This window comes from Musca autumnalis, unplaced genomic scaffold, assembly GCF_047663935.1.
Source record: "Musca autumnalis isolate F117 unplaced genomic scaffold, ASM4766393v1 scaffold_2, whole genome shotgun sequence".
NCBI classification, from domain to species: Eukaryota; Metazoa; Arthropoda; class Insecta; order Diptera; family Muscidae; genus Musca; species Musca autumnalis.
Window position 1 is genome coordinate 237,728,103 of NW_027411755.1, and position 26,384 is coordinate 237,754,486.

The 26,384-nt window shown below is 40.5% G+C and overlaps 2 protein-coding genes across 3 annotated transcripts; both read right to left on the reverse strand.

Annotated features, from left to right (window-relative positions):
• Window positions 1-544: 544 nt before the first annotated feature.
• Window positions 545-10,492, reverse strand: LOC141393367 (uncharacterized). Of its 2 annotated transcripts, none has more exons than XM_073966365.1 (2): window positions 10,123-10,492; window positions 545-1,586 (listed from the first exon to the last, which is right to left on the reverse strand). In XM_073966365.1, exon 2 carries the CDS (start codon window positions 1,559-1,561, stop codon window positions 719-721), a length of 843 nt encoding a protein of 280 aa, XP_073822466.1. In that variant the 5' UTR covers window positions 1,562-1,586; window positions 10,123-10,492; the 3' UTR covers window positions 545-718. The 2 variants fall into 2 exon arrangements, with proteins under 2 accessions (XP_073822466.1, XP_073822467.1); XM_073966366.1 differs by lacking the exon at window positions 10,123-10,492 and adding an exon at window positions 4,425-4,965.
• On the reverse strand, window positions 1,618-2,166 carry LOC141392545 (uncharacterized). The gene has a single exon (XM_073965481.1). It carries the CDS (start codon window positions 2,164-2,166, stop codon window positions 1,618-1,620), a length of 549 nt encoding a protein of 182 aa, XP_073821582.1.
• Window positions 10,493-26,384: the final 15,892 nt, after the last annotated feature.

Genomic DNA, 26,384 nt, shown 5'->3' on the forward strand with positions numbered 1-26,384 from the left:
AATGCAGGAGACCGTTCGGCCCTCCTTGAAGTTAACACGGTGAGGAAAATGCAGGAGACCGTTCGGCCCTCCCTAAAATTCTACACGTAATCACTTTGTATGGGTTCTCTGTCCCCATTAACTGTAGGGTTACACTTGGACGGGATAAGGGAAGCGCAATATAAAGATTAATAATTCTGAGTACTCACGGTTCGTACAGGAACAACAAACAAAAAACCCACTGGCACTATCTCTCGCCTGCACCAAACGTTCGAACGCGTTTCACTTCCGATTTCTACTATTTCTCGATCCGCACTCGATCAACACCCGTCACAGACTGACTCCTTTCCCGTGTGCAAGTCTTCTTTAAGCCTCTGCTGTCGCGGCGAATTGGCCGCTTCCCGCTGTCGACCTCTCTCTCAGCTACTGAATTCGCCACCGCTGCCGCTGCACTGACTCTCTTCGACCAGTGTCATCGCTGCAACGGTACCTTGTTTACTTTCGTTCATTCCCTATGAGAGCATTTTTTTCCCCACGGTACCCCCGAAATGCAACAAGACAACACAAGTAATTTCTACATTTTTATTTCGGGAGCAAAAAAAAAACAGTCCTTCGTTAATAGGCAAAATAGACTAACTCATAATAACAAAAATAAACAATAACTTAAACAGCCTTTCTGGCCTTCTGTCTCCAATTGCTAGGTTTGTGTGGGGGAAAACGAGTTGTACGACTTTCCACCTCACACTGCTCCCCTCTCTCGGGGAATGACAATTGCTTCTCCTCGGCGACTGATATATATTCGGAAGGCTTGCCCATCCGGAAGAAATACCACCGTCTTATAGCGGCTGTGCGGACGATGCACCTTGAGAGCCTTATCCACCAATGGCTTCAACTGGCTGACGGTTGAGGGTGTTAAGTGGGCTCTACATTCAAAGTTTGGCGGCTCATTGGGGATGAGTACGTCGTCGTAGGTTGTATCCGGGGTACTCAGCCTTTGGGGCGCCGTTGAGGAACTCGACTCGGCGGATGGAGATGAGGTATAGATGGATATCGCGGACGTGGAGGATCTTTGTCCCAATCCCAACAATGACCGCTCGAGCTCCGATTCGGTGCTGATTGGCGAGTAGCTGGTGCGTGGTGGCCAATCGTTGTTGTGGTCCCTTGGCGGGGTAGAGAGCGGTTGAAGCCAAACATCCTCCCTTTCAGTTATAATCGGCGATGCTGGTGCCACGGGAGACTTGTTTTCGACTTCCGGCTCTTGTGGGGACAAATTGGGCGATGGCGTGGGTGGGATCAAAGGGAGTTCCTCATCGCTGGAAATTTCAATCACCGAGGAGACCGGCGACGTGATTGGGCAGTAGAGTTCCTTGTTGCTCGTGTTTCCACTCAGATACTCGGTGATCTCAATCTCGGTCAACCGCCGCACAACTACACAACATGGGGGCAGAGCTGCTTCCGCTATACCGGCCTCCTCGCGTCGTGGTGGGGATGTAATGCGTTGCAACCTCACCCGTAGCCCACTACATTCTAGCTGGCGCCAACGCTCCTTGAGATGAGCTTTCGTTGGTGGCTTGTTCTTCATCCTCCGGTCTCGTCTCTTCGCCAACCTATAAGTAAAAGAAATTATTATTCGTAGCCCTACCCATTTGCGGGGGTGGAAGGATTAGGGACTTCGGGATTGGGGTAGGGTTTGAGTTCGCTCAAGTGCACATTCCTTTGGTCGCCGGTTTGTAAACTCTTCGCGCGAACAATAACAGGCGAAGGGAAATCAACGATTACGAATGGTCCCCCATATTTGGGTGCTAACTTTGCGGCAAAGTTGTCCACCGCCTTGGACAAGGGGTGTTGCTTGACGAGCACCCTGTCACCGACCTGTGGTTTCCATGGCCGTCTTCGCAAGTTGTAATATCGGCGCTGGTCCTCTCCTGCTCTAGCCAGATGGTGCCTTACAATTTGAAAGATCTCCTGCATCTCATTAGCTTTCGAGACGGGATCGCTTTGTTTCGTGCCAGTCCCCAGTGCCACTTCGTCAAACAATGCAGTTGGTAGCCGCGGCTCTCGGCCTTGTACCAAATACGCCGGACTGTAACCCGTTGTGTCTGAGATACTGGAATTCAACGCGAGTGTCATCTCAGGGATCCACTCGTCCCATCGATTGTGCTGTTTATGTGCAAGCTGGGCCATCATTGTTTTGATTGTTCGGTTTGCCCTTTCGGTTGGGTTTTCTTGCGGGGTGTATGGGCTGTAAACTGATGGCGCACTCCGATACCCTGCAGAAACTTCTTCAAAATATGACTAGTGAACTGGCTGCCATTATCCGTGATAAACACCTTGGGCGTTCCGAAACGGCATAATATCCGCTCCCTGAAGGATCTCACCACTCCTTCCGCCGTAGCCTTTCTCAGGGGCACTAGTTCCGTCCACTTCGAGAACCGATCAAAAAAAACCAGGAGCACTGTGTTCCCATGCTTCGTTCTAGGCAATGGTCCAACGAAGTCGGCACACACCGACGCCCATGGTTCCTCCGGTACACTAATCAGCATTTCACCTGCAGGAGCCGCCTGACTTGCCTTAAATTCTAGACACAATTTGCAGCTCCGCACGAAGTTTGCCACATCTCTCGACATGCCTGGCCAGTAATACCGCCTATGGACTCGGTGTAGGGTCTTCCGGATTCCCAGATGTCCGGCGGCCGGTTGGCAGTGATTCTCATTTAATACGCGTTCCCGCAGATGTGTGGCTACGCAGAGCTTCCAGGGCGTGGTATCTTCATCGTTCGGGTGCCTCGCAATGTGTCGGTACAACTGATTATCTACGATGGCGAAATCCGAGAACTTCTGTGGGTTAGCTTTCACCTCCTCCATTTTCTTTCGCAGCCAGGGACAAGATTCTTTGGCCTCCACTGTCGCCCTTTGTAGCACCTCCAAGGGTTGTCGAGATAAAGCGTCCGCGACGACGTTATGTTTGCCTTTTCGGTACTGGACCGTGAATTTATACTGCTGCAATTCTAGGGCCCACCTTGCCAATCTCCCGGTAGGGTTGTCGATCGAGTTTAGCCACTTGAACGACAGGTGATCCGTCACCACCAGAAATTCATACCCCTCCAGGTACGGCCTCATCTTCCGTATCCCCCAAACAATGGCCAGACATTCCTTCTCGGTAGCCGAATAGTTCCGTTCCGCACCGTTTAGTGTTCTGCTGGCGTAAGCTATAACGCGTTCCCCTTCTTCCAAATCCTGTGTCAGGACTGCACCTAACCCGTGATCACTGGCATCTGTTTGTAGTTTGAACGGGCGGCCAAAGTCCGGGCAAGCCAGTATCGGCGCATGTGTCAGTCTTGCTTTCAGCAACTCAAATACCGTTTGCTGCTCCTCCGTCCACTTCCAATGTTTCCCTTTCTTAAGCTGTGATGTGAGCGGATACGCCAGGGTAGCGAACTCGGGTACAAATCGGCGATACCACGAGACGACCCCCAAGAATCTTCGTAACTCCTTGATGTTTGTGGGGGCTGGCATCTCCTGAATGGCGGCCACTTTGTCGGGATCCGTATGTATACCTTCTCCGCTGATGACGTGTCCCAGGTACTTAGTTTCCCGCTTAAAGAAGTCACACTTTTCCGGGTTAATCTTCAGATTCGCCGCTCGTAATCTGCGGAAGACCTCGGCCAGGTTGTCCAAATGTTCATCTAATGTTTTCCCTATGACTATTATGTCATCTAGGTACGCAAACGCGTGCGGTTCCAACTCCGGGCCGATTACGCTGTCCAGGGCTCTTTGGAACGTTGCGGGCGCAGAGTGTAACCCAAACGGCATGACTCTCCACTGATAAAGTCCCCTTCCAGCGACTGTGAAAGCCGTATATTTCTTGCTTCCTTCGTCCATTGGGATCTGCCAGTAACCGTCTTTCAAGTCCAGGCTACTGACATAACGGGCTTCTCTTAACCTATCCAAGATCGAGGAGATACGAGGAAGCGGGTAGGCATCAGGTTCGGATTTCCGGTTCAGATGCCGAAAATCCATACATAACCGCCACGTACCATTCTTCTTTTTCGCCAATGTTATCGGGGAGCTGTAAGCACTGGCCGATGGCTCGATGTACCCTTGGGCCAACAGTTCGTTGATCTTTCCATCGATAACGGCCTGCATGGCCGGATTCCTCGGAGCGTACCGCAACTTAAACGGTCGATCGTCTGTCAATACAATTCTGTGTTTGGCCGCCGTAGATGGTCCATGTAGTTCCCTAAACTTTTGTAACTCCCCCTCCAGAAACCTTTGTATTCTCCTTTGGTCTTCAGGAGCGTGATCACTCAAAACTACATTACCGCACGGAATGGGATCATAGGCCTCCTCTACCCCGTGATTGGCTTCGACATCGCGATGTTCCGACCGGCCTTCGGCGGCGGTTAACTGTCTGATCGACTCATCCTCTTTGCTGGACTCACTTACCTTCGCTTCAAATCTGCACGTCAATCCTGCACATGTGATTTCCGCATTGCACTTCACTAAGCAGTCCAATCCAAGGATCACGTCCTCCGTCGCCTCCTCCATCACCAGCAATCTCCCTCTGATCTTCTTGTTCCCAATCCAGATGTCAGTTTCCAGGGCATGGTCGACCTGTCGTTGGGAGCCGTCAGCAAGAGTTACCACCAACCGCTCCGGAAGCTCGTGGCTAGAATTAGTTATGGAACGCGCGAACTCCTCACTGATGAAGCATCGAGTAGCCCCGGTATCAACGGTAGCATCCACCCGTCGTCCTCCGATGGTGACGGCTGCCACTAAGCGGGTGGTATCTAAACGGAGGGACGTATTTATTGTCGGGACGGCGGCTCCTCCGGACTCGTAACCCCTCCTTGCATACGAGCCCGTTCCTCGTTTCCCGGGAGACGACGGCAGCACCGGATTGTTCTGACGTCTCTCCGACCACACACCCAACAGAAAATTACTTGTTCTCGTTGGCAGTTATATGCGAAATGGCCGTCCTGACTACAGCGTCTACAGGCAGTTCTGGGGTTTATCTGGGGTAGTGGCTGCTGCTGGCTTTCGTCTGGTTGTAGTCGGCGATGTTGTTCTCGGGGCTGTGTGGGCAAGGCCGGGATACTTTCCATATCCTCAGCCATCTCCAACAAATCGTTTAATGAATGGAAATCTCGCCTCCGTATGTACCACTGGTACTCCGCCAATGCATTTCGGAAAATTCTCTCCAGTTTTCCCTCCTCGCTCATGTCGCTGTGTCTCATCAGATTTTGCATGTGAAGGGTGTAGTTTTTGAACGTTTCTCGAGGTTTCTGTCGTCTTTTGCGAATTTCATCGTCCAACTGCTCAAAGTATCGTCTGGGTAGGAAAAATTTCAACACGTCTTGTTTATAGTCACGCCACGTTTTCCAACCCTTATTGTTGTTGCGGAACCAGATAAGGGCCCTTCCTACAAGAACTTCTGGCATTAATGCTGGTAAAAGGTCGCGATCCACCTCGTGCATTATGGCGAGTTCTTCCAACCTTTCCAGAAATTCCCATGGCTCGCATTCCCCGTCGTACGACACGTTCCATTTCCGGACCTGTTCCGCTACGCCTCGCATTACCAAACCCAGTTGACCACGGGACGATTCCTGAGCGGTTTCCGATGAGCGCTTCCCTTTCGTAGGAAATATCTCCGTGCCTTCTGGGGTTGTTACCTTTATGGCCGGCGATCTTCCCGGTGAACTTGATCTGGAGGGTGATTCGTGCTTTCCCTGGAGTATGAGGAGATTAGCTAGAGCTTTCGGTTCATGTTTCTCCCCGAGAAATTGAGGAAATCGTTTCCTCAGTTCTTCGACTGTTCCACTGGTGTCGCCATTATATTCCGCCAAATACGTCACCAGCTCTTCTTTGCGTAGATTATACGACCACGATACACGTAGGGTGTCCTCCATGTTCGGTTAAAAATTATATCTCCTTGAATCGTAAACTGTATTTTGACAGCCTGTTTCACCTCTCAGGTCCCTGCTCGGGCGCCACTGTAACGTCACCATCGGAGGACGACGGGTGACGTGATCCTTGGATTGGACTGCTTAGTGAAGTGCAATGCGGAAATCACATGTGCAGGATTGACGTGCAGATTTGAAGCGAAGGTAAGTGAGTCCAGCAAAGAGGATGAGTCGATCAGACAGTTAACCGCCGCCGAGGGCCGGTCGGAACATCGCGATGTCGAAGCCAATCACGGGGTAGAGGAGGCCTATGATCCCATTCCGTGCGGTAATGTAGTTTTGAGTGATCACGCTCCTGAAGACCAAAGGAGAATACAAAGGTTTCTGGAGGGGGAGTTACAAAAGTTTAGGGAACTACATGGACCATCTACGGCGGCCAAACACAGAATTGTATTGACAGACGATCGACCGTTTAAGTTGCGGTACGCTCCGAGGAATCCGGCCATGCAGGCCGTTATCGATGGAAAGATCAACGAACTGTTGGCCCAAGGGTACATCGAGCCATCGGCCAGTGCATACAGCTCCCCGATAACATTGGCGAAAAAGAAGAATGGTACGTGGCGGTTATGTATGGATTTTCGGCATCTGAACCGGAAATCCGAACCTGATGCCTACCCGCTTCCTCGTATCTCCTCGATCTTGGATAGGTTAAGAGAAGCCCGTTATGTCAGTAGCCTGGACTTGAAAGACGGTTACTGGCAGATCCCAATGGACGAAGGAAGCAAGAAATATACGGCTTTCACAGTCGCTGGAAGGGGACTTTATCAGTGGAGAGTCATGCCGTTTGGGTTACACTCTGCGCCCGCAACGTTCCAAAGAGCCCTGGACAGCGTAATCGGCCCGGAGTTGGAACCGCACGCGTATGCGTACCTAGATGACATAATAGTCATAGGGAAAACATTAGATGAACATTTGGACAACCTGGCCGAGGTCTTCCGCAGATTACGAGCGGCGAATCTGAAGATTAACCCGGAAAAGTGTGACTTCTTTAAGCGGGAAACTAAGTACCTGGGACACGTCATCAGCGGAGAAGGTATACATACGGATCCCGACAAAGTGGCCGCCATTCAGGAGATGCCAGCCCCCACAAACATCAAGGAGTTACGAAGATTCTTGGGGGTCGTCTCGTGGTATCGCCGATTTGTACCCGAGTTCGCTACCCTGGCGTATCCGCTCACATCACAGCTTAAGAAAGGGAAACATTGGAAGTGGACGGAGGAGCAGCAAACGGTATTTGAGTTGCTGAAAGCAAGACTGACACATGCGCCGATACTGGCTTGCCCGGACTTTGGCCGCCCGTTCAAACTACAAACAGATGCCAGTGATCACGGGTTAGGTGCAGTCCTGACACAGGATTTGGAAGAAGGGGAACGCGTTATAGCTTACGCCAGCAGAACACTAAACGGTGCGGAACGGAACTATTCGGCTACCGAGAAGGAATGTCTGGCCATTGTTTGGGGGATACGGAAGATGAGGCCGTACCTGGAGGGGTATGAATTTCTGGTGGTGACGGATCACCTGTCGTTAAAGTGGCTAAACTCGATCGACAACCCTACCGGGAGATTGGCAAGGTGGGCCCTAGAATTGCAGCAGTATAAATTCACGGTCCAGTACCGAAAAGGCAAACATAACGTCGTCGCGGACGCTTTATCTCGACAACCCTTGGAGGTGCTACAAAGGGCGACAGTGGAGGCCAAAGAATCTTGTCCCTGGCTGCGAAAGAAAATGGAGGAGGTGAAAGCTAACCCACAGAAGTTCTCGGATTTCGCCATCGTAGATAATCAGTTGTACCGACACATTGCGAGGCACCCGAACGATGAAGATACCACGCCCTGGAAGCTCTGCGTAGCCACACATCTGCGGGAACGCGTATTAAATGAGAATCACTGCCAACCGGCCGCCGGACATCTGGGAATCCGGAAGACCCTACACCGAGTCCATAGGCGGTATTACTGGCCAGGCATGTCGAGAGATGTGGCAAACTTCGTGCGGAGCTGCAAATTGTGTCTAGAATTTAAGGCAAGTCAGGCGGCTCCTGCAGGTGAAATGCTGATTAGTGTACCGGAGGAACCATGGGCGTCGGTGTGTGCCGACTTCGTTGGACCATTGCCTAGAACGAAGCATGGGAACACAGTGCTCCTGGTTTTTTTTGATCGGTTCTCGAAGTGGACGGAACTAGTGCCCCTGAGAAAGGCTACGGCGGAAGGAGTGGTGAGATCCTTCAGGGAGCGGATATTATGCCGTTTCGGAACGCCCAAGGTGTTTATCACGGATAATGGCAGCCAGTTCACTAGTCATATTTTGAAGAAGTTTCTGCAGGGTATCGGAGTGCGCCATCAGTTTACAGCCCATACACCCCGCAAGAAAACCCAACCGAAAGGGCAAACCGAACAATCAAAACAATGATGGCCCAGCTTGCACATAAACAGCACAATCGATGGGACGAGTGGATCCCTGAGATGACACTCGCGTTGAATTCCAGTATCTCAGACACAACGGGTTACAGTCCGGCGTATTTGGTACAAGGCCGAGAGCCGCGGCTACCAACTGCATTGTTTGACGAAGTGGCACTGGGGACTGGCACGAAACAAAGCGATCCCGTCTCGAAAGCTAATGAGATGCAGGAGATCTTTCAAATTGTAAGGCACCATCTGGCTAGAGCAGGAGAGGACCAGCGCCGATATTACAACTTGCGAAGACGGCCATGGAAACCACAGGTCGGTGACAGGGTGCTCGTCAAGCAACACCCCTTGTCCAAGGCGGTGGACAACTTTGCCGCAAAGTTAGCACCCAAATATGGGGGACCATTCGTAATCGTTGATTTCCCTTCGCCTGTTATTGTTCGCGCGAAGAGTTTACAAACCGGCGACCAAAGGAATGTGCACTTGAGCGAACTCAAACCCTACCCCAATCCCGAAGTCCCTAATCCTTCCACCCCCGCAAATGGGTAGGGCTACGAATAATAATTTCTTTTACTTATAGGTTGGCGAAGAGACGAGACCGGAGGATGAAGAACAAGCCACCAACGAAAGCTCATCTCAAGGAGCGTTGGCGCCAGCTAGAATGTAGTGGGCTACGGGTGAGGTTGCAACGCATCACCGAGTATCTGAGTGGAAACACGAGCAACAAGGAACTCTACTGCCCAATCACGTCGCCGGTCTCCTCGGTGATTGAAATTTCCAGCGATGAGGAACTCCCTTTGATCCCACCCACGCCATCGCCCAATTTGTCCCCACAAGAGCCGGAAGTCGAAAACAAGTCTCCCGTGGCACCAGCATCGCCGATTATAACTGAAAGGGAGGATGTTTGGCTTCAACCGCTCTCTACCCCGCCAAGGGACCACAACAACGATTGGCCACCACGCACCAGCTACTCGCCAATCAGCACCGAATCGGAGCTCGAGCGGTCATTGTTGGGATTGGGAGGAGACTGTTCGGCCCTCCTTGAAGTTAACACGATTAGGAAAAATGCAGGAGACCGTTCGGCCCTCCTTGAAGTTAACACGGGAAGGAAAAAATGCAGGAGACCGTTCGGCCCTCCTTGAAGTTAACACGGTAGGGGAAAATGCAGGAGACCGTTCGGCCCTCCTTGAAGGTAACACGATCAGGAAAAATGCAGGAGACCGTTCGGCCCTCCTTGAAGTTAACACGGGAAGGAAAAAATGCAGGAGACCGTTCGGCCCTCCTTGAAGTTAACACGGTAGGGAAAAATGCAGGAGACCGTTCGGCCCTCCCAAAAATTCAACGCGGGTAATAATACTGGAGACCGTGAGGCCCTCCTTGAAGTTAACACGACTAGGAAAAATGCAGGAGACCGTTCGGCCCTCCTTGAAGTTAACACGATTAGGAGAATGAAGGAGACCGTTCGGCCCTCCTTGAAGGTAACACGATCAGGAAAAATGCAGGAGACCGTTCGACCCTCCTTGAAGTTTACACGATTAGGAAAAATGCAGGAGACCGTTCGGCCCTCCTTGAAGTTAACACGGTAAGGAAAAATGCAGGAGACCGTTCGGCCCTCCTTGAAGTTAACACGGTGAGGAAAATGCAGGAGACCGTTCGGCCCTCCCTAAAATTCTACACGTAATCACTTTGTATGGGTTCTCTGTCCCCATTAACTGTAGGGTTACACTTGGACGGGATAAGGGAAGCGCAATATAAAGATTAATAATTCTGAGTACTCACGGTTCGTACAGGAACAACAAACAAAAAAAAACCCACTGGCACTATCTCTCGCCTGCACCAAACGTTCGAACGCGTTTCACTTCCGATTTCTACTATTTCTCGATCCGCACTCGATCAACACCCGTCACAGACTGACTCCTTTCCCGTGTGCAAGTCTTCTTTAAGCCTCTGCTGTCGCGGCGAATTGGCCGCTTCCCGCTGTCGACCTCTCTCTCAGCTACTGAATTCGCCACCGCTGCCGCTGCACTGACTCTCTTCGACCAGTGTCATCGCTGCAACGGTACCTTGTTTACTTTCGTTCATTCCCTATGAGAGCATTTTTTTCCCCACGGTACCCCCGAAATGCAACAAGACAACACAAGTAATTTCTACATTTTGATTTCGGGAGCAAAAAAAAACAGTCCTTCGTTAATAGGCAAAATAGACTAACTCATAATAACAAAAATAAACAATAACTTAAACAGCCCTCCTGGCCTTCTGTCTCCAATTGCTAGGTTTGTGTGGGGGAAAACGAGTTGTACGACTTTCCACCTCACAAAACTTATATATCTTGAAAATGGTACAACCTAGAAAAAAAATCATCCAATCTTGTAGAGAATTTTCACAGCTTCATTATTTTCTTTAGTCCCATTTTGATATGACTTGCGGTTTCAAGCAAAATCTTGAATACTTAAGATAAAAACCTAAAAATTTGAACTGAACCTCCATATCTCAAAAATGGTAAAACCCACGAAAAAAACCTAAAGGTCAGTCTTATAGAGAATTTTCACAGCTACAACATTTTCTTCAGACTCATTTCGATACGACTTGCGGTTTCCAAGCAAAATCGTGAAAACCTAAAAAATCCCTAAAATTGTGAATTTTGATCGCGATTTATTTAAAAATCCCTCCGGCGATTTTTTAATTTTTTTTATTTTTCTTATCTATGAACATTGCTGTTTCAGAATCCGCAAAAACATTTCATGTGTAAGCTGTTTCCATTAAAATTTAGTTAAGGGGTACTGTGCATAATATTGTTTTATAAGGGGACGCTACAGTCAGTGCATTGTCCCAATTTGAACTTCCATATCTCAAAAACGGTAAAACCTACGAAAATATCATAAAGTCCAATCTTGTGGAAAATTTTCTCTGCTACAACATTTTCTTTAGACCCATTTACATGGCGGTTTCCAAGCTAAATCGTGAAAACCTAAAGAACCCCTAAAAATGTGAACTTAAATCGCGATTTATTTTAAAATCCCTCCGGCGATTTTTTTTGTTTCTTGATATTTCTCATCTATGAGCATTGTAGTTTCAGAATCAGGAAAAACTTCCGAGGTGTAAGCACCTTCCATTTAAATTTGTTAAGGCACAGCGTGTAGATCTTGAGATATTCGTTGGATTTTTTTTCAATTTTCTGAAATACGCAAACCTACTTTTTCTCAGAAACTATCTAAATATGCAAGTCCTTCTAAAATAAAAACATCTCCTTTTTAGGCTAGGAACTAAAATTCAAACTATTAAATCTGTCCAACAAAAAGTCATATTTTACCTCTGCCAAACTACAGTTCCTAAAATAAAAATATTTTCTTAGTTTGGTGACACTTCTGATTTTGTAAATTTTGGAAAGGGAAGTAAAAACACTTACGAATGCAGATTTTGTGTAAATACAATTCAACAACAAATATTACATTTTCGACACTGACACACACTAGCATACCACAAACAGGACACGCACGCATACTATATATAACGTCAACATTTCAAATGCACAGAAATCAGTCACGAAAACCAGGGATGTACGTCGTAATATTTCTTCCATGCTTGCATCAATTTCAGAGATGGACTTATCCATCTACTTCTTGGCATACCAACTGCACAAGAGTTAAAACATTTATTATTAAGTGCATTTTAAATGCTTTTCGGAAATAGTTTTGAAATTCTTACCGAAGTTGGCTGATTATAATGATATATTTTTTTCCGTGGACGTAACAGACTAAAATAAGTGATGAGCTCAATAGCTTACGAATTGAATATCCAATTTGGCGGTAATCCGAACTTCTATACAATATGTTGTTTACGTTCAGTTTAAGTTTAGTTCAAGGATCGTTCTGAAATCTTCCCAAGGACTACTTTGGGGACCCGATTTCAATGATATAATTCTTTTCTTTGGTAAGTACATGGTTCCTGATATTATGGCTCTAAAAAAGATACGGTGATCACTATCGGAAGGTGTAACGGGCATTATATCAGATCTGATACACATGTAACTTAAAATAACCTTTTCTTTATTTTATGTAAATGGAACTCGGAATGGTCCAATTTTATTGAAATCTACATCTCTATCGTTATAATCCATGACAAAAAAAGTCACAATAGAGAGGTGTGAGTTGCTTAAGTAGAAGATACTTGGTATTTACACGTGAATCTACATGTTGTCACTCATCACTCCGGTGCTCGTGCGTGTATGTGTGCCGTTTCTGTATCCTATATGTTTGTTGGTTAACAAATCCAATGTTTATGCAGATGACAGTTAGTTATGTTTATGGGAAATTTTACCACAAAAAAAGGAAGAAGAGAAATATTTGCTTGCATGATTGCATCAACCAAGGCATGTAAATGACATTGAATGTGAGTTGTGAACGTGTTTGAGTGTGTCAATTCGTTGATACCCTACACCACAACATTGTAATTAATGGGATTTTATGAAATTAGTTGTGGCATTGAAACTATTCTAGGTAATTTTAATATTAAAATCTTTGACTCTACAGTCGGGAAATGTATTGTCCCCAATGAAATATCTGACAACGAAATGAGACTGATATGTATTCAGCAGATCCATAATTAAGCATCTCGACATGTGTTAGGGTACGCGGCTGTCACCAGATCAAAAAACATGAAATGAAATATATCACGCTGTAATAGATGAAAGGCATTCATTGAGCATGCTGCATCTACGATCGATCCGAGGAGCAAACACCTACTCCGATGCAGTAAACAAGTGTAAGACGAAATTATTCATTAATCATTGTATTCAAAGTAATGAAATTAACTTTTAAAGCAGGCAACCTAGGTAAGCAAGTAATTTTAAGTCATACGTTTCCTGAGAAGTTCTGTAACGTATCTCACAGTCGCCTTCAGTCCCTACTTTAGTCCACTGAACTTCTTTCCCTTTCTTGTTTGTGATGTTACAAAATTTGCCTTTTTCTGTTGATTTTATTTAACGAATTTGCATGTGGTTTCTATTGTCTGTCCGTTTGCTTCCCTGAATGTCTGACTGTAACGAGCTACTTGGCTTGTGCGTAAACCAAACCACATGGATCTCTTCTTGCCAGTTGTCTATGGATTTGATAGGTGTTGTGGCATAAATCTTTACGTGCTTACGAATGTGTGTGAGTATGTTTTTGTTACTATAATGAAAATTTTTAGAACAACAGAAACACACATACGTATAAATTATCCTCTTGCTATAAAATATAACAAAAAAATTGGACATTATTTGATAAAAAATATTTTGTACAAGAAACAAATCTTTTATGCATATAAATATGTTTAAAACAAACAAAAGATTAAAAGGACTTAGTAGACCTATTTTTTGTTATTAAATTAAAAACAGGAATAAATTTGAATTTATGTTTTTTTAATTCAGCAAAAAAAATACATAAAACTATATATTTTTACCATTAACATTGAGGCAAGAAAAATCTAGTTTAAACACTTTTTCCTTACTCTTCTTCTTATTTGCTTTAATAAACTTACAAAGTGCAATATTAAATTAAAGATTTAAAGAATTATGTGCGTAGATACTTATGTACAAATAAAGTGACTGTCCTGAGCTCTGCATATGTTAGCATGTTTATACCCTACACCACTATGTGGAAAGGGTATTATAAGTTAGTTTTGTTAATAATTCAGGTAACACCACGAAATATTCGTCGGAGACCCCCAATATGGTATACCAATCTTCATATATCGACGAGATAAAGCTATTTTGAGATGTGTGTCCGTCCGTCTGTCCATTATAATTGTAATAAAACTCCAGGCCGCAATTATGGGCTGATCGTCACGAAATTTTGATTTTTTTTGTATTAAACTACTATTACACTGTGTGTAATTTTTTGAGTCATATTTTATTAACCATATTCTGACTCCACAATGTAATGGAACACTAAAAATGAGAAGACACGTGTCTCGCCGTTTTCCCTATCTCATCAACTTTCGCGGTTACAGGCCTCCAAAGGTTTGAGGCTTTGATGTAAAAAGGGTCATATAGTCAGGACTATATCTTCCAAACCATTAGGAAATTTAAATTTATCTCAGAGGCAAAGTTGTAGCAATTGTCTTATAGACGAAAAATTGTGAACACATATAACCCATCAAACTTCATTTGCCAGGTCAAAATCGCCATGGTCAGATTTCTTTTAAATTTTTCACAAGTTTTGTTATACAGCTATCAAACCGATCAAATTTGAAGCAAACAACCAACCACAAAAATGTACCTCAGATCTCAATAAATATCTTTCTAGAATATACGAACCCTTAAGGAACAGGTCTTAATGGTCAAAATAGCAAAACAATTGCGATTTTTATCCTCTTTTCTCGGCTTCTGCTCCATAGGTATTAACCGTTCAAAATTCAAGAAAACAACCAACCACAATAGTGTAGCCAAAGCTTCAATAAACAACTTTCTGGACTATGCGAAATGTCTATGAACGGTTCTTAATGGTAAAAATAGCAAAACCTTTTGAAAATATCCAATTTTTATACTTTTTTCTCCGACTCTTGTCCAAAGATACGCAACCGCCCAAAAATTAAGGATACAGTCAACTACAAAAATCTACCTTAGATTTCAACAAACAAGTTTGTAGAACAAATGAAGATTCTAGGAACGATTCTTCAAGCTCAAAATTCGATTATTTTATATCATTTTTCCTGTTCAGGTCCGCAATAACAAACCTTTAAAATTTCCTTGAGTTTTTAACAGTCTGTTATTTCCAAAACTGAGCAGAGGGAATGTTAAAAAAATTTAATTGTTCGTGAATTTCAGCCCTAAGAATCATTCCTACAATCTTCATATGTTCTAAAAAGTTGTTTATAGAAATCTTAGGTACATTTTTGTGATTGACGTTATACTTAATTTTTGGGCGGTTGCGTATCTTTGGACCAAAGTAGGAGAAAAAAGTATAAAAATTGGATATTTTCAAAAGATTTTAGCTATTTTTGCCATTAAGAACCGTTCATAGACATTTCGCATATACCAGAAAGTTGTTTATTGAAGCCTTTGCTACGATATTGTGGTTGATTGTTTTCTTGAATTTTGAACGGTTTAATATCTATGGAGCAGAACCCTAGAAAAGAGTATAAAAATCGCAATTGTTTTGATATTTTAACCATTAAGATCCGTTTCTACAGAGTTCGTATATTCCAGAAAGATGTTTATTGAGATCTGAGGTACATTTTTGTAGTTGGTTGTTTGCTTCAAATTTGATCGGTTTGGTAGCTGTATAACAAAACTTGAGAAAAATTTTAAAAGGCATTTGACCATGGCGATTTTGACCTTGCAGATGAAGCTTGATGGATTACATGTGTTCACAATTTTTGTTCTTTGAGACAAGAGCTACAACTTTGACTTCGAGATAAATTCAAATTTCCTAACGGTTTTTTTTTGGTATCCTTTATTTGCAATCTATTTTATAATATTAAGCAAATATGTTCATTTTTTACATAATATAACAGATGTCTCCATTCTTTCTTTAGAAAGGAGACTTTATACTTATACAAAATACGTATATTTATGATATACTAGCGGACCCGGCGAACTTCGTCTCGCTATTAAGGAATAAAATTTCATACAAAAACTCAATTTTCGATTTTTCCAATTTTCCGACTTTTCCAGAGAGATTTTCCAAAATTTTCTTCCGTAAAGACCTTCTCCTCGAAAATACGAATAACTGACAAAAAATTTTACAGATATCGGCCTAGCCGTTCTCATTTTATGAATTACTATACATTTTTTACACCATTTTTATATATATAGATACAAGATATGTACATTTATAATAATATTTATATTCAATGATGTTTTTCTTAACATAACAAATATATTTAATCATGATCTAATGTCGGAAAGGTAAATCCAAAACATGGTATCTCTTCAGACGTCGAACTTCGTTGCTGTCATCTAATAAGGTAATTGCTAAGAGGTTGGGATGATTGCTTAGCCTCTGTAAATATTTTGTGCTATAGTTTTTAATTTCTGCGTCAACCTAACGGTTTTGAAGATATAGTTCTGTCTAAATGACCCTTTCTACATCAAAGCCTCAAACCTTTGGAGGCCTATAACCGCGAAAGTTGATGAGATAGGGTGTTCTATCACACTGCGGTGCTAGAATATGGTTAATAACACTGTGATACAAAAGTGGTCAAAATTTTTTTGCAGGATTTCTGATGCACAAATTCGGTTTTGTCGGAGTCCATAGAAGACGAAAATACCTTTGGTTTCTTTGGGTCACTTCGGATTTTGATTTTATAACGGTAAATGTAGTGAAAAATGGGTTTTCTTGGATTTTCAAATTTAAACGGACATTACTTGATTTTTCCACAACCGATTTGCACACACTCTTTTTCGTTATAAAAGGGGAGAGTAATTCCTTTGGAACAAGCCATAAATTTTTAAAATCGGTTAACAAATGGCTAAGTAATAGTGGTTTAAGTGTGACAAAAACGCATTAAAAAACAGTAAAATGTTTTTCCTTGTGCTCTAGGCTGCGTAAACGACACCTAACAGTACAACTATTTACTGTTAGCAAGTAGGAAATTTAGTTGGCTTTCCAAAATGGAAAAAATCAACAAAATCCGTTGAAAAATGAATGCGTTATGGCATTTCTTGTGATTCAACTTTTTGGTTTTTTCATATTTTCCTTTATAAACGATGGGTATCTTAGCATGTATGATTCTAATTGTAATTATCCTGCTTAACAATTACGCACAAGGTATCAATGTTTTATAAAGGAAAATATGAAAAAAAAAAAACAAAAAGTTGAAACACAAAAAATGCCATAACGCATTCATTTTTCAACGGATTTTGTTGGTTTTTCCCATTTTGGAAAGCCAACTAAATTTCCTACCATTTGTTAGCCGATTTTAAAACCCCATGGCTTGTTCGAAAGGCATTACTCTCCCCTTTAAAATGAAAAATAGTGTGTGCAAATCGGTTGTGGAAGGAAGAAGTAATGTCCGTTTAAAGTTGAAAATCCAAGAAAGCCCATTTTTCACTATATTTACCGTTATAAAATGAAAAACCGAAGTGACCCAAACCCAAAATATATTTTTTTTAACTAATTAATTTCGGTTATTGCGCGCAAAAGTTATGGCGGTTTAAATTCTTATAATGAAAAAAAAAAAAATCTTTAAAAAAACGCTACTCAACGTATTGAGAAATAATAGCTCTGTTCCTTTACGTGCAAGAATCTTCAAGTTTTACAACTTTTTACTCGAAAAGCGTTCCTTTACTTCAGACACCATACAATTCATATGGAAGCAGATTACAACTTTTGCTACTTTTGCCGGTTTTACTACTTTCAAAAGTAAAGGAACAGACCAAATGTTAATTAATAGCTTCATACGTACTAAATAATTACGGAGATGCCATAACTTTAGTAAAAAAAGTTGTACATTTTTGCGGAAAATAAGAAAGAATTAAAAAAATTGGTAGTTTGCAACTTGTTTTAATAAAATTCAAGCTGTTTAAGCATCCTAAAAATATTTAAAAAATATGTACGTAATCTAAACATCGTGAAGATTCAAATGGAACAAATGAAATTGTACAAATCTGTTTAGCGGTACGCATATTATAGCAAAAACAAAAAATATATTCAGCAAATTTAAAAAATGTTTGTACGAAAAAATATTTTTTCAAATCTTTGTGTTTATTTCAGCTTTAGTCCATATTTTGTTGTAATTCAATTGTTTGAATAACAACAAAATATTTTAAAGTGGATATGAAATTGATTAGTTGCGGGCGAAGGGTAGGGAATACTATAGTTTCAGTTGTCACCAAACAACTTCATCAGTTCCCTTTTTCGCCGACTCTGTATCGATAAACAGGTCAATAAAGCCATCTGGCAAATTACATAAAATGAGAAATTTGCTGTATGGCCCTAAAGCTGTTTACCCTACAATTTGAGTCGAACTAAAGAATTTCATATCCACCACTGTTTTTATGTCGTCTTTGCTTCGCAAAGAATACGAACATATGAATGTTGCTTCAATAAGCGGGGGTAAAAACAACAAGAAAGTTGTTTTTGCATTACGCATTGGTCAACAAGGCCGTGCTGATGCCTATTATTGTTGTTGGCGTTTTTTATTGTTGGACTGCAGAATTTTACATCTTTGTGTTTATTTCAGCTTTATTTTGTTGTAATTCAATTGTTTGAATAACAACAAAATATTTTAAAGTGGATATGAAATTGATTAGTTGCGGGCGAAGGGTAGGGAATACTATAGTTTCAGTTGTCACCAAACAACTTCATCAGTTCCCTTTTTCAAATTTATTTTGTGAGTTGGTTGAAGAAAATGTAGGAAGAGTAGGTCAGAGTTATTTATCTATTTTAGATAAAATTCTCGCGAAAACGCACATTTATTATTATAATCACTTCAGAATATAAGCTAACATCTTGCGGAAGATATGGAAGACTTTCAAATAAATGTTGGGTTCCTTTAAATGAGGAATAATTTTGAAGAAACATCTCTATCGGCCAATACACAGTATGAGATGCGCGAAAATCGCGAAATTCTCAAAATCACTTGATGCGCATGCGGTTTCCCGATACAACCAATTGTTTCTTTTCATTTGTATACATTTACCAAGATTTACTTTGGCGGCTGCGATGTAGAATCGTCCACAGTTTAGTGTGCAAAAAACTGTATACATGCATACACATTTTATGCGCATGCGATTTCACTATCAACCGTGGAAAAATACATGGATCTAAACCTATTTTAATAAAATCCAGAAATTTGAACAGTACATATGGTAAATTTCAAATTTCCGTTACAATTACATAGAAAAAAAATTAAACACTTTTTTGGCGAGCACATCCGCCATTTTTGGTACATGGGTTACGAAAAAAAATTGTGGTTTCAAATCTGTTCGCGTTCACAAAATTGGATACTGCACTCAAAAGTTATATGGGGTTTTACTCTTTTATAAAGAAAAAATATTTAATAATTCCAATTATGTTGTAATAAGAACATCTATATATGAATCGTTAACAGCATTTGATATCTATCCGTAGATGCTAAAATAGTTGCTAAATTTATTTTTATTTTCGCGGAAAACCAAACAATATTGAAGAAATCTTGGAGTAAATTTTATTTATTCTAACTCAGAGTCCAAAAAATCTCTATAAAAAATAAAAATAAATAACCAAAATTATAAAGATCGCGTTTATAACTTGCAACAACAAAGAACGGAAACTTATTGTTGGATATTATTTCAAAAATATATTTTTGGTTAAATGCGAAAAATTTGACAAATAAATGTTGTAAGTTATTCTATTATTTCGCTAAATTTCCATCCAAATCCTGAAGTAATTTGCTTAAACTTCTACAAAAAAAGTAATTAGTCATCGTGAAAGTATATTTGCTTTCTGTGGTAAGCAATAGAAATAAGAAGTAGAGAGTAATATTGAAATTACAATCAAAGAAAAAAACATAGAAGTTAAAAACCGTCTATTTCGCGAATTGGTTTAAATCAGTTGAGGTGCATGTGCTTTTCGGATACAGGGAGTCCATGTCTATCAATATGCATGGATTTTCCCATGTTTCATTCAGCGGTCAAAGTGTGCCACCAGTTGCATCTTACTATTCAAAAAACCTTCAAGTGGGCAAAAATTACGCGATGTGCATATGATTATAAGGTGCATCCGATTTCAATGGCCGCCTATTAAAAATACGTTAATATAAATTATTTTAGACAGATTCGTCAAGAACCGCGGTATGCCACCGCATTCTATTTTGGGATAAATAGGGATATTACTCCTGAATCTTTGTATTTTGTGACACACCATTTTGGCAAACATTATAATCGCGTATAAAAGATTACATTTATGTAAAAATAATCAAAGAAAATCTCGGTTCAATTCGCGGAATTGTCAAAATATATTTTTGGAAATTTTCCTACTTTCAAGGTATCTATATCCGGCGTTTTAGTGGATGGTGGAAATCAAAAAAGAACACAAAAAAACTTGTTTACTTCAACACATTTTTCCCATTTTTTTATATTACCACCAACGCAGCTTCCACGAAAATTATTTGTTATGGTCCATATTATGAGATCGTGGCTAAAACACTTCAATTAATATAACTATATATTCATATTTTATAAAATATATTAACAGTTCGCGACTTATTAAATGGTGAACCTCAACTTCAACGATTGAAAAACTTTTTTGAATATTACCATATACAAATCTATATAGTTGCATATTTTTATGTAAAATATTTTACTCCGTGAAGTGTGCCACCTTATAAGCATTCGCCGGATGCAGATATTTAAATTGCTTTAAGGATTTATAGCAATGTTATTTGCAATTTTCGTACATAGGAGTCCCGAACTGCTATTATTTTGCACGGTACTGTATATATTTTTTGTTTAAAATCCAGACGTTAGAAGATATTTCGACGTTAAAAAATATCCTTTAAAAATAGAGAGCTTGAAAACGTATTCTTAAACAAGAAAAAAATGAATTGGCTTTGCCTTTCGGTAGATATTGTGCCCACCACTCATTTTAGTTAGTAACCGTAAAACTTAGAGCTTTACGACCACTATGTCAGGAAGCTTGGACTTGCGCACGAAAAACCCAACATCGCTTCAACTGCAAAAGTAGCATCGCTATAATTTTCCATAGGATCTTCGAATATATCCTAAACTGCACTTAAACAAAATGTATTGAACTTTTGTGGGTAGGTACCCTATGGAGAAGACCGATGTGGATCATGTCTGACGTAAAACTACATTTGGACAAAATATTTGGAGATCCAAAGTTTGGAAATTTCAAAAATTCCACAAGTTGGGTATTTTTAACCCCAACTTAAAAAAAATTCCACGAACTGGGAATTTTTAACTCCAACATTCAAAAATTTTACGAGATGGGGTTTTTAAACCCCAACTTAAAAAAATCCACGAGTTGGGGTTTTTAAACCCGAACTTAAAAAAATTCCACGAGTTGGGGTTTTTAAACCCCAACTTTAAAAATTTCCACGAGATGGGGTTTTTAAATCCCAACTTAAAAGAATTCCACGAGTTGGGGTTTTTAAACCCAAACTTTCAAAAATTCCACGGGTTGGGGTTTTTAAACCCCAACTTTAAAAAACTTCACGAGTTGGGGTTTTTAAACCCAAACTTTCAAAAATTTTACGAGTTGGGGTTTTTAAACCCCGAATTTCAAAAATTTCACGAGATGGGGTTTTTAAACCCCAACTTTAAAAAATTCCACGAATTGGGGTTTTCAAACCGCAACTTTAAAAAATTTCACAAGCCGGGGATTTTAAAGTCCAACTTAAAAAATTTCCACGAGTTGGGGTTTTTAAACCCCAACTTTCAAAACTTCCACGAGTTGGGATTTTTAAACCCCAACTTTTAAAATTTCCACGAGCTGGGGTTTTTAAACCCCAAATTTAAAAAATTCTACCCTATGGAGAAGACCGATGTGAAGTAAAACTACATTTGGACAAAATATTTGGGGATCCAAAGTGTGGACGGTACGTGTTACCATTTTACTGAAATTTTTTTAATTTTTGATTATCGTGAGCACAATTTTTCCTAATATTTTCGAACTTTTGTGGGGAGATACCCGAAGGTGTGAACCGATATGTTTTGCCTTCGAACTTAAAAACAGTTTGGACAAAATATTAAGAAGATCAATTTTGTCCAGACGGAGGGATGGGCATTGCTAAATCGACTGCAGATTGTCTGAAACGGATTTCGTGCAAACATACCTGGGATTTAAAACCATTATTTCAATGAGGCCCGTATTAAAAGTGTATAGGTAAACCCTCGTTATAATCCCGACGTTGGAAAATGTATTTAAAAAGCTCCACGTTACAAATAATTTCTTAAAAAACCGGACAGTAAAACATATCCTTCTTTGAAAAAATTCCACTTTGTTAAAAAATATTCTTCTTTAAAACAAAACAAGTAAGAAAAGTCTATAGTCGGACGGAGCCGACCATGGGATACCCTATACCACTATCCCTGGGCAATCGCTCTCCACGGAACTTATTTTCAATGATTGTGAAAATTTAATTATCAAATATCACAGATGTAATTTATAATACTTATGACCAAAACCAAAAGTTATCTAGCATGACAAAGACATTTTTGTAGCAGGAAAGGAAAATTTAGTTCACACAAACTAAAATGTAATGAAACCCACTTATGTAGTACTACTACTTCCGTTGTTTAACAGCTACGTTATTGAAATTTTTACCAATTTCACACAAAAGTTTCAGTCCATTTAACCCGCTAAGTATTATCTGATCTTCACGTTGGTTTGTACGCTTCTTCTTCACCATAAACTCAAACTTTGCTTAAAATTTTACGGGTTATTATTTTGACCTACAGAGCCGCTACAAAATTGGTTAAAATTTTGTTTTGTTTGGTCCATTTCATCCCCTGAACATTTCACGATCATCACCAAAAAACTAATCATTTCTATGCTGGCCCGAACCCAACCTCCTTAAAAAATTCGTTACAATCGTCCATAATTGCGGCCTTAAGCTTGTTTACAATTTTTAATGGACGGACACACATCGCTAAATCGCTTTATCTTGTCGAGATATGAATTTTGGCATACCAAATAAGGGGTCTAGGACGACTATTTCGTGGTGTTACATAAACTTTTGGAGAGACAATATGTAGCATGGGATAAAAATGCGGTTCTCTGCACAGAACCCATTATATATTATGCAGTAGGCCCGTTATCTAGCAAACACTTTATTGCAATTTACATCAGAGGAAAGGTCAATAGTTTTTTCCATATGTAGGCTACTTTCCGAAATATATATGTACTCAAGTAATTAAAATATCGACCAAAAATAAAATTTTTATATTCTTCATACAAAAGTAATGGTCCATTTCACTCGCTAAAGAATATCAGATCATCATTCAAAATTGTAGGCATCTTTTTCGACCTATAATCTTACCCGGTGCAAAATTTCGTGACTATTGATGTAAAATTGCGACTTCTAGCGAGTTTATTGTTACAATACAAACAAATAACGGAATATATTAGGCTGTAACTCTGTTATCTGATCATGCACACCAACATAATTGGCATCAATAGAAAGGTCAAGCGTTCCACTTTCAAGTATGTCTCACTTGTCCGAAATGTCACTTCCAGGAATTAAGATATAAGCTGTATATTACAAATTTTCACAATTTTCACACAAAAGTTTTGGTCCATTTAACCCTCTAAATATTATCCGATCGCCATCACAAATTGCAAGCTTCTCCTTTGTGATATACTCTTACCTTATTTAAAATTACGCGTTGATCGGACTATTATTGAGACCTACAGAGCCGCTAGAAAATTGGATAAATATTATGTTTTTGGTCCATTTCACCCGCTAAATATTTCACGATCATCACCAATAAGAATAGGGATCTATTCTGATCTGAACCCGACATCCATACAAAATTTCGTGACGATCGGTCCATAATTGCGGCCTGGAGCGTGTTTACAATTTATAATGGACAGACGGACGGACGGACAGACACACATCTCAAAATCGCTTTATCTCGTCGAGATATGAAGATTGGTATACCACATTGGGGGTCTCCGACGAATATTTCGCGGTGTTACATGAATTTTTACCAAAACAAACTTATACCCTATACACACAAACCCTATACCACAATGTGGAAAAGGGTATTAAAAATCGAAAAAATTTTACAAAAAAATTAAATTTTTTCCAAAAATTAAAAAAAAATTCTCCTTGGGTTTTAATAAAACTTTTATAACTCGTATAAAAACTCATATACTCAAAAAAGTTGTAATTTGTGTCAAAAAACTGTAATTCATATGGAAACAGTATAGAAAAATACACATTTTTACCCATGTAATTTTAATAAATTGAAAAAAGTGTTTAACGGACGGAACGGGTACAAAAGTATATATGGCCTGGAAGAGGAGACTGTCGGGCATCTTTCTGTGAAAACAGAACTTTGTTCCATGTTGTTCCACAAAAGTTCTAATCCACTAAATTTGGAATTTCATAAAATTTAGTACTCGAGGAAAAATAAAATAGATCATGTTGTGTAAACGCTGCGGTAATTTACTAAAACGATTTTTAAAGGCCACAATCCTACCTACCATACTAAAAAACAATTAACACAATAACTGTTATAGTTTCAGAGAAATAGCTTCGTCTTTCTCCAGAAATTTGCAAAAATGACGTATTTCCCAAAAATGGGGAAAATGCTCGTCTTTAGGGGCACGCCAATATTTGGGCCTAATTTTTTGGTTTCCTTAGTTTCAATATGTTTACTATCGAATCCCATATAGAAATTAAATATCTTTGACAAAACAAAATTTTGATTTTTGGCCAGGAAAATCGATTCCTGAACCATTGTGCAGCGTACAAAATAAAGCTTATTGGCAAATATTTGATTTGGTAGCTGACAAACAATATATCGAGGTGTTGAAATATACGAAGTACTTTGTCTTATAAATAGTTTTTTGTTTTTCAATCATGTTAGGTTATGGGCCAAGAAGGTGTATATGGTGCAATTGTGTGTGAAAAATAAATTTGGAAATTAAATATAATTGGTCATGCCGGGCAATATAATTAGAATTGAACCATTAAATTCAACAAATTATGACTCGTGGAAGCTACAGACGCGAGTAATTTTGATAAAGCAAGATTTTTGGTCATATGTGGATGATACTACATCATGTCCAGATGGTGATGCTGGGTCGAAATGGAAAGCAACTGACCAGAAGGCATGTGCTGATTTGCTATTGTCGATTACGCCTTCAGAATTGGGTTTCATTTTACCATGAAGGCAACGTTATTGAAACTGCGCTAGAGCAGCACATGAAGGATAGTGATTTTGTCCGAAATGATTTCTTTGATGCCGTAACCAAATAAATGGAAATAAATGTCATCATCGGCGACGACCTCCTCGCAATCTTATTGTTATATAGTCTGCCTGATTCGTTCGAGACATTTCGATGTGCTCTCGAAACCAGAAACGAGTTACCAACATCCGAAGTTCTAAAAGTGAAGATATTGGAAGAGGACCAATTTCGTAGATCAAAAACCGAAAGATTGAGCAAAATGCCTTATATGCCAAGCCGAAGAAATATGGAAACAACGGAAAATACTCGCATGCCAACAAAGAGAATAGAGCGGAAGAAAATATCAGGAATCGTAAGAAAAAGCAGGGATGTTTCAATTGCGGAAAAGTTAGACATTTCTCTAGAAATTGCCGGTATAAACAGAATACAAATTTGGTTAAAGCAAAAGGAGATAAGCAAGAAAGGTCAATGTTTAATAGCATTCAGGCTGGTTTTAATTACATGGATATGTCAAATGAATGGTGTTTTCAGACAATGAAGAAGATTGATAAGAGCTTATGTCCAGCAAATGGTGAGTTAAGCAATATTTCAGGCATAGGCGATATACGAAGAAATGCTGCTGGGGAAAAAGGAGCACACTTTTAGAGTGAGAGATGTCATGTACGTCGAGGATTTGAGAACCAATTTGCTATCGGTATCGAAGTTAACGGACAAAGGATACAAGGTGATTTTTGACAAAAATGAAGCAATGATTATAGAAGGAAATGAAGTTCAGTGTAAACAACAAAGAGGAAATCTGTATTTTTGCGGCAATCGTTTGATTCAGCGAGTGTAGCAGAGGTTAAGTTGAATGATATGGATATGTGGCATCAACGGTTAGGTCACATAAATAAGCGTATTTTGGAAAAGCTGGCAAATGGTAAAATGGCTCATGGAATACAAATACAGCCTCATAAACTTGCAAGGTCTGCTTGAGTGAGAAGCAAACACGAGGACGTTTCGAAAGTAGCAACGAGAAACGTACAACGGAACTATTGGAGGTGGTTCACAGTGATGTCTGTGGTCCGATGCGAGTGAGTTCGCATTCGTCACATTCATTGATGATTACTCAAGATACTGTGAGGTACATTTTCTACAAAAGAAATCGGATGTGTTCAACGTGTTCAAGAATAAGAATTCAGCGGAACTTTTCACCGTAAG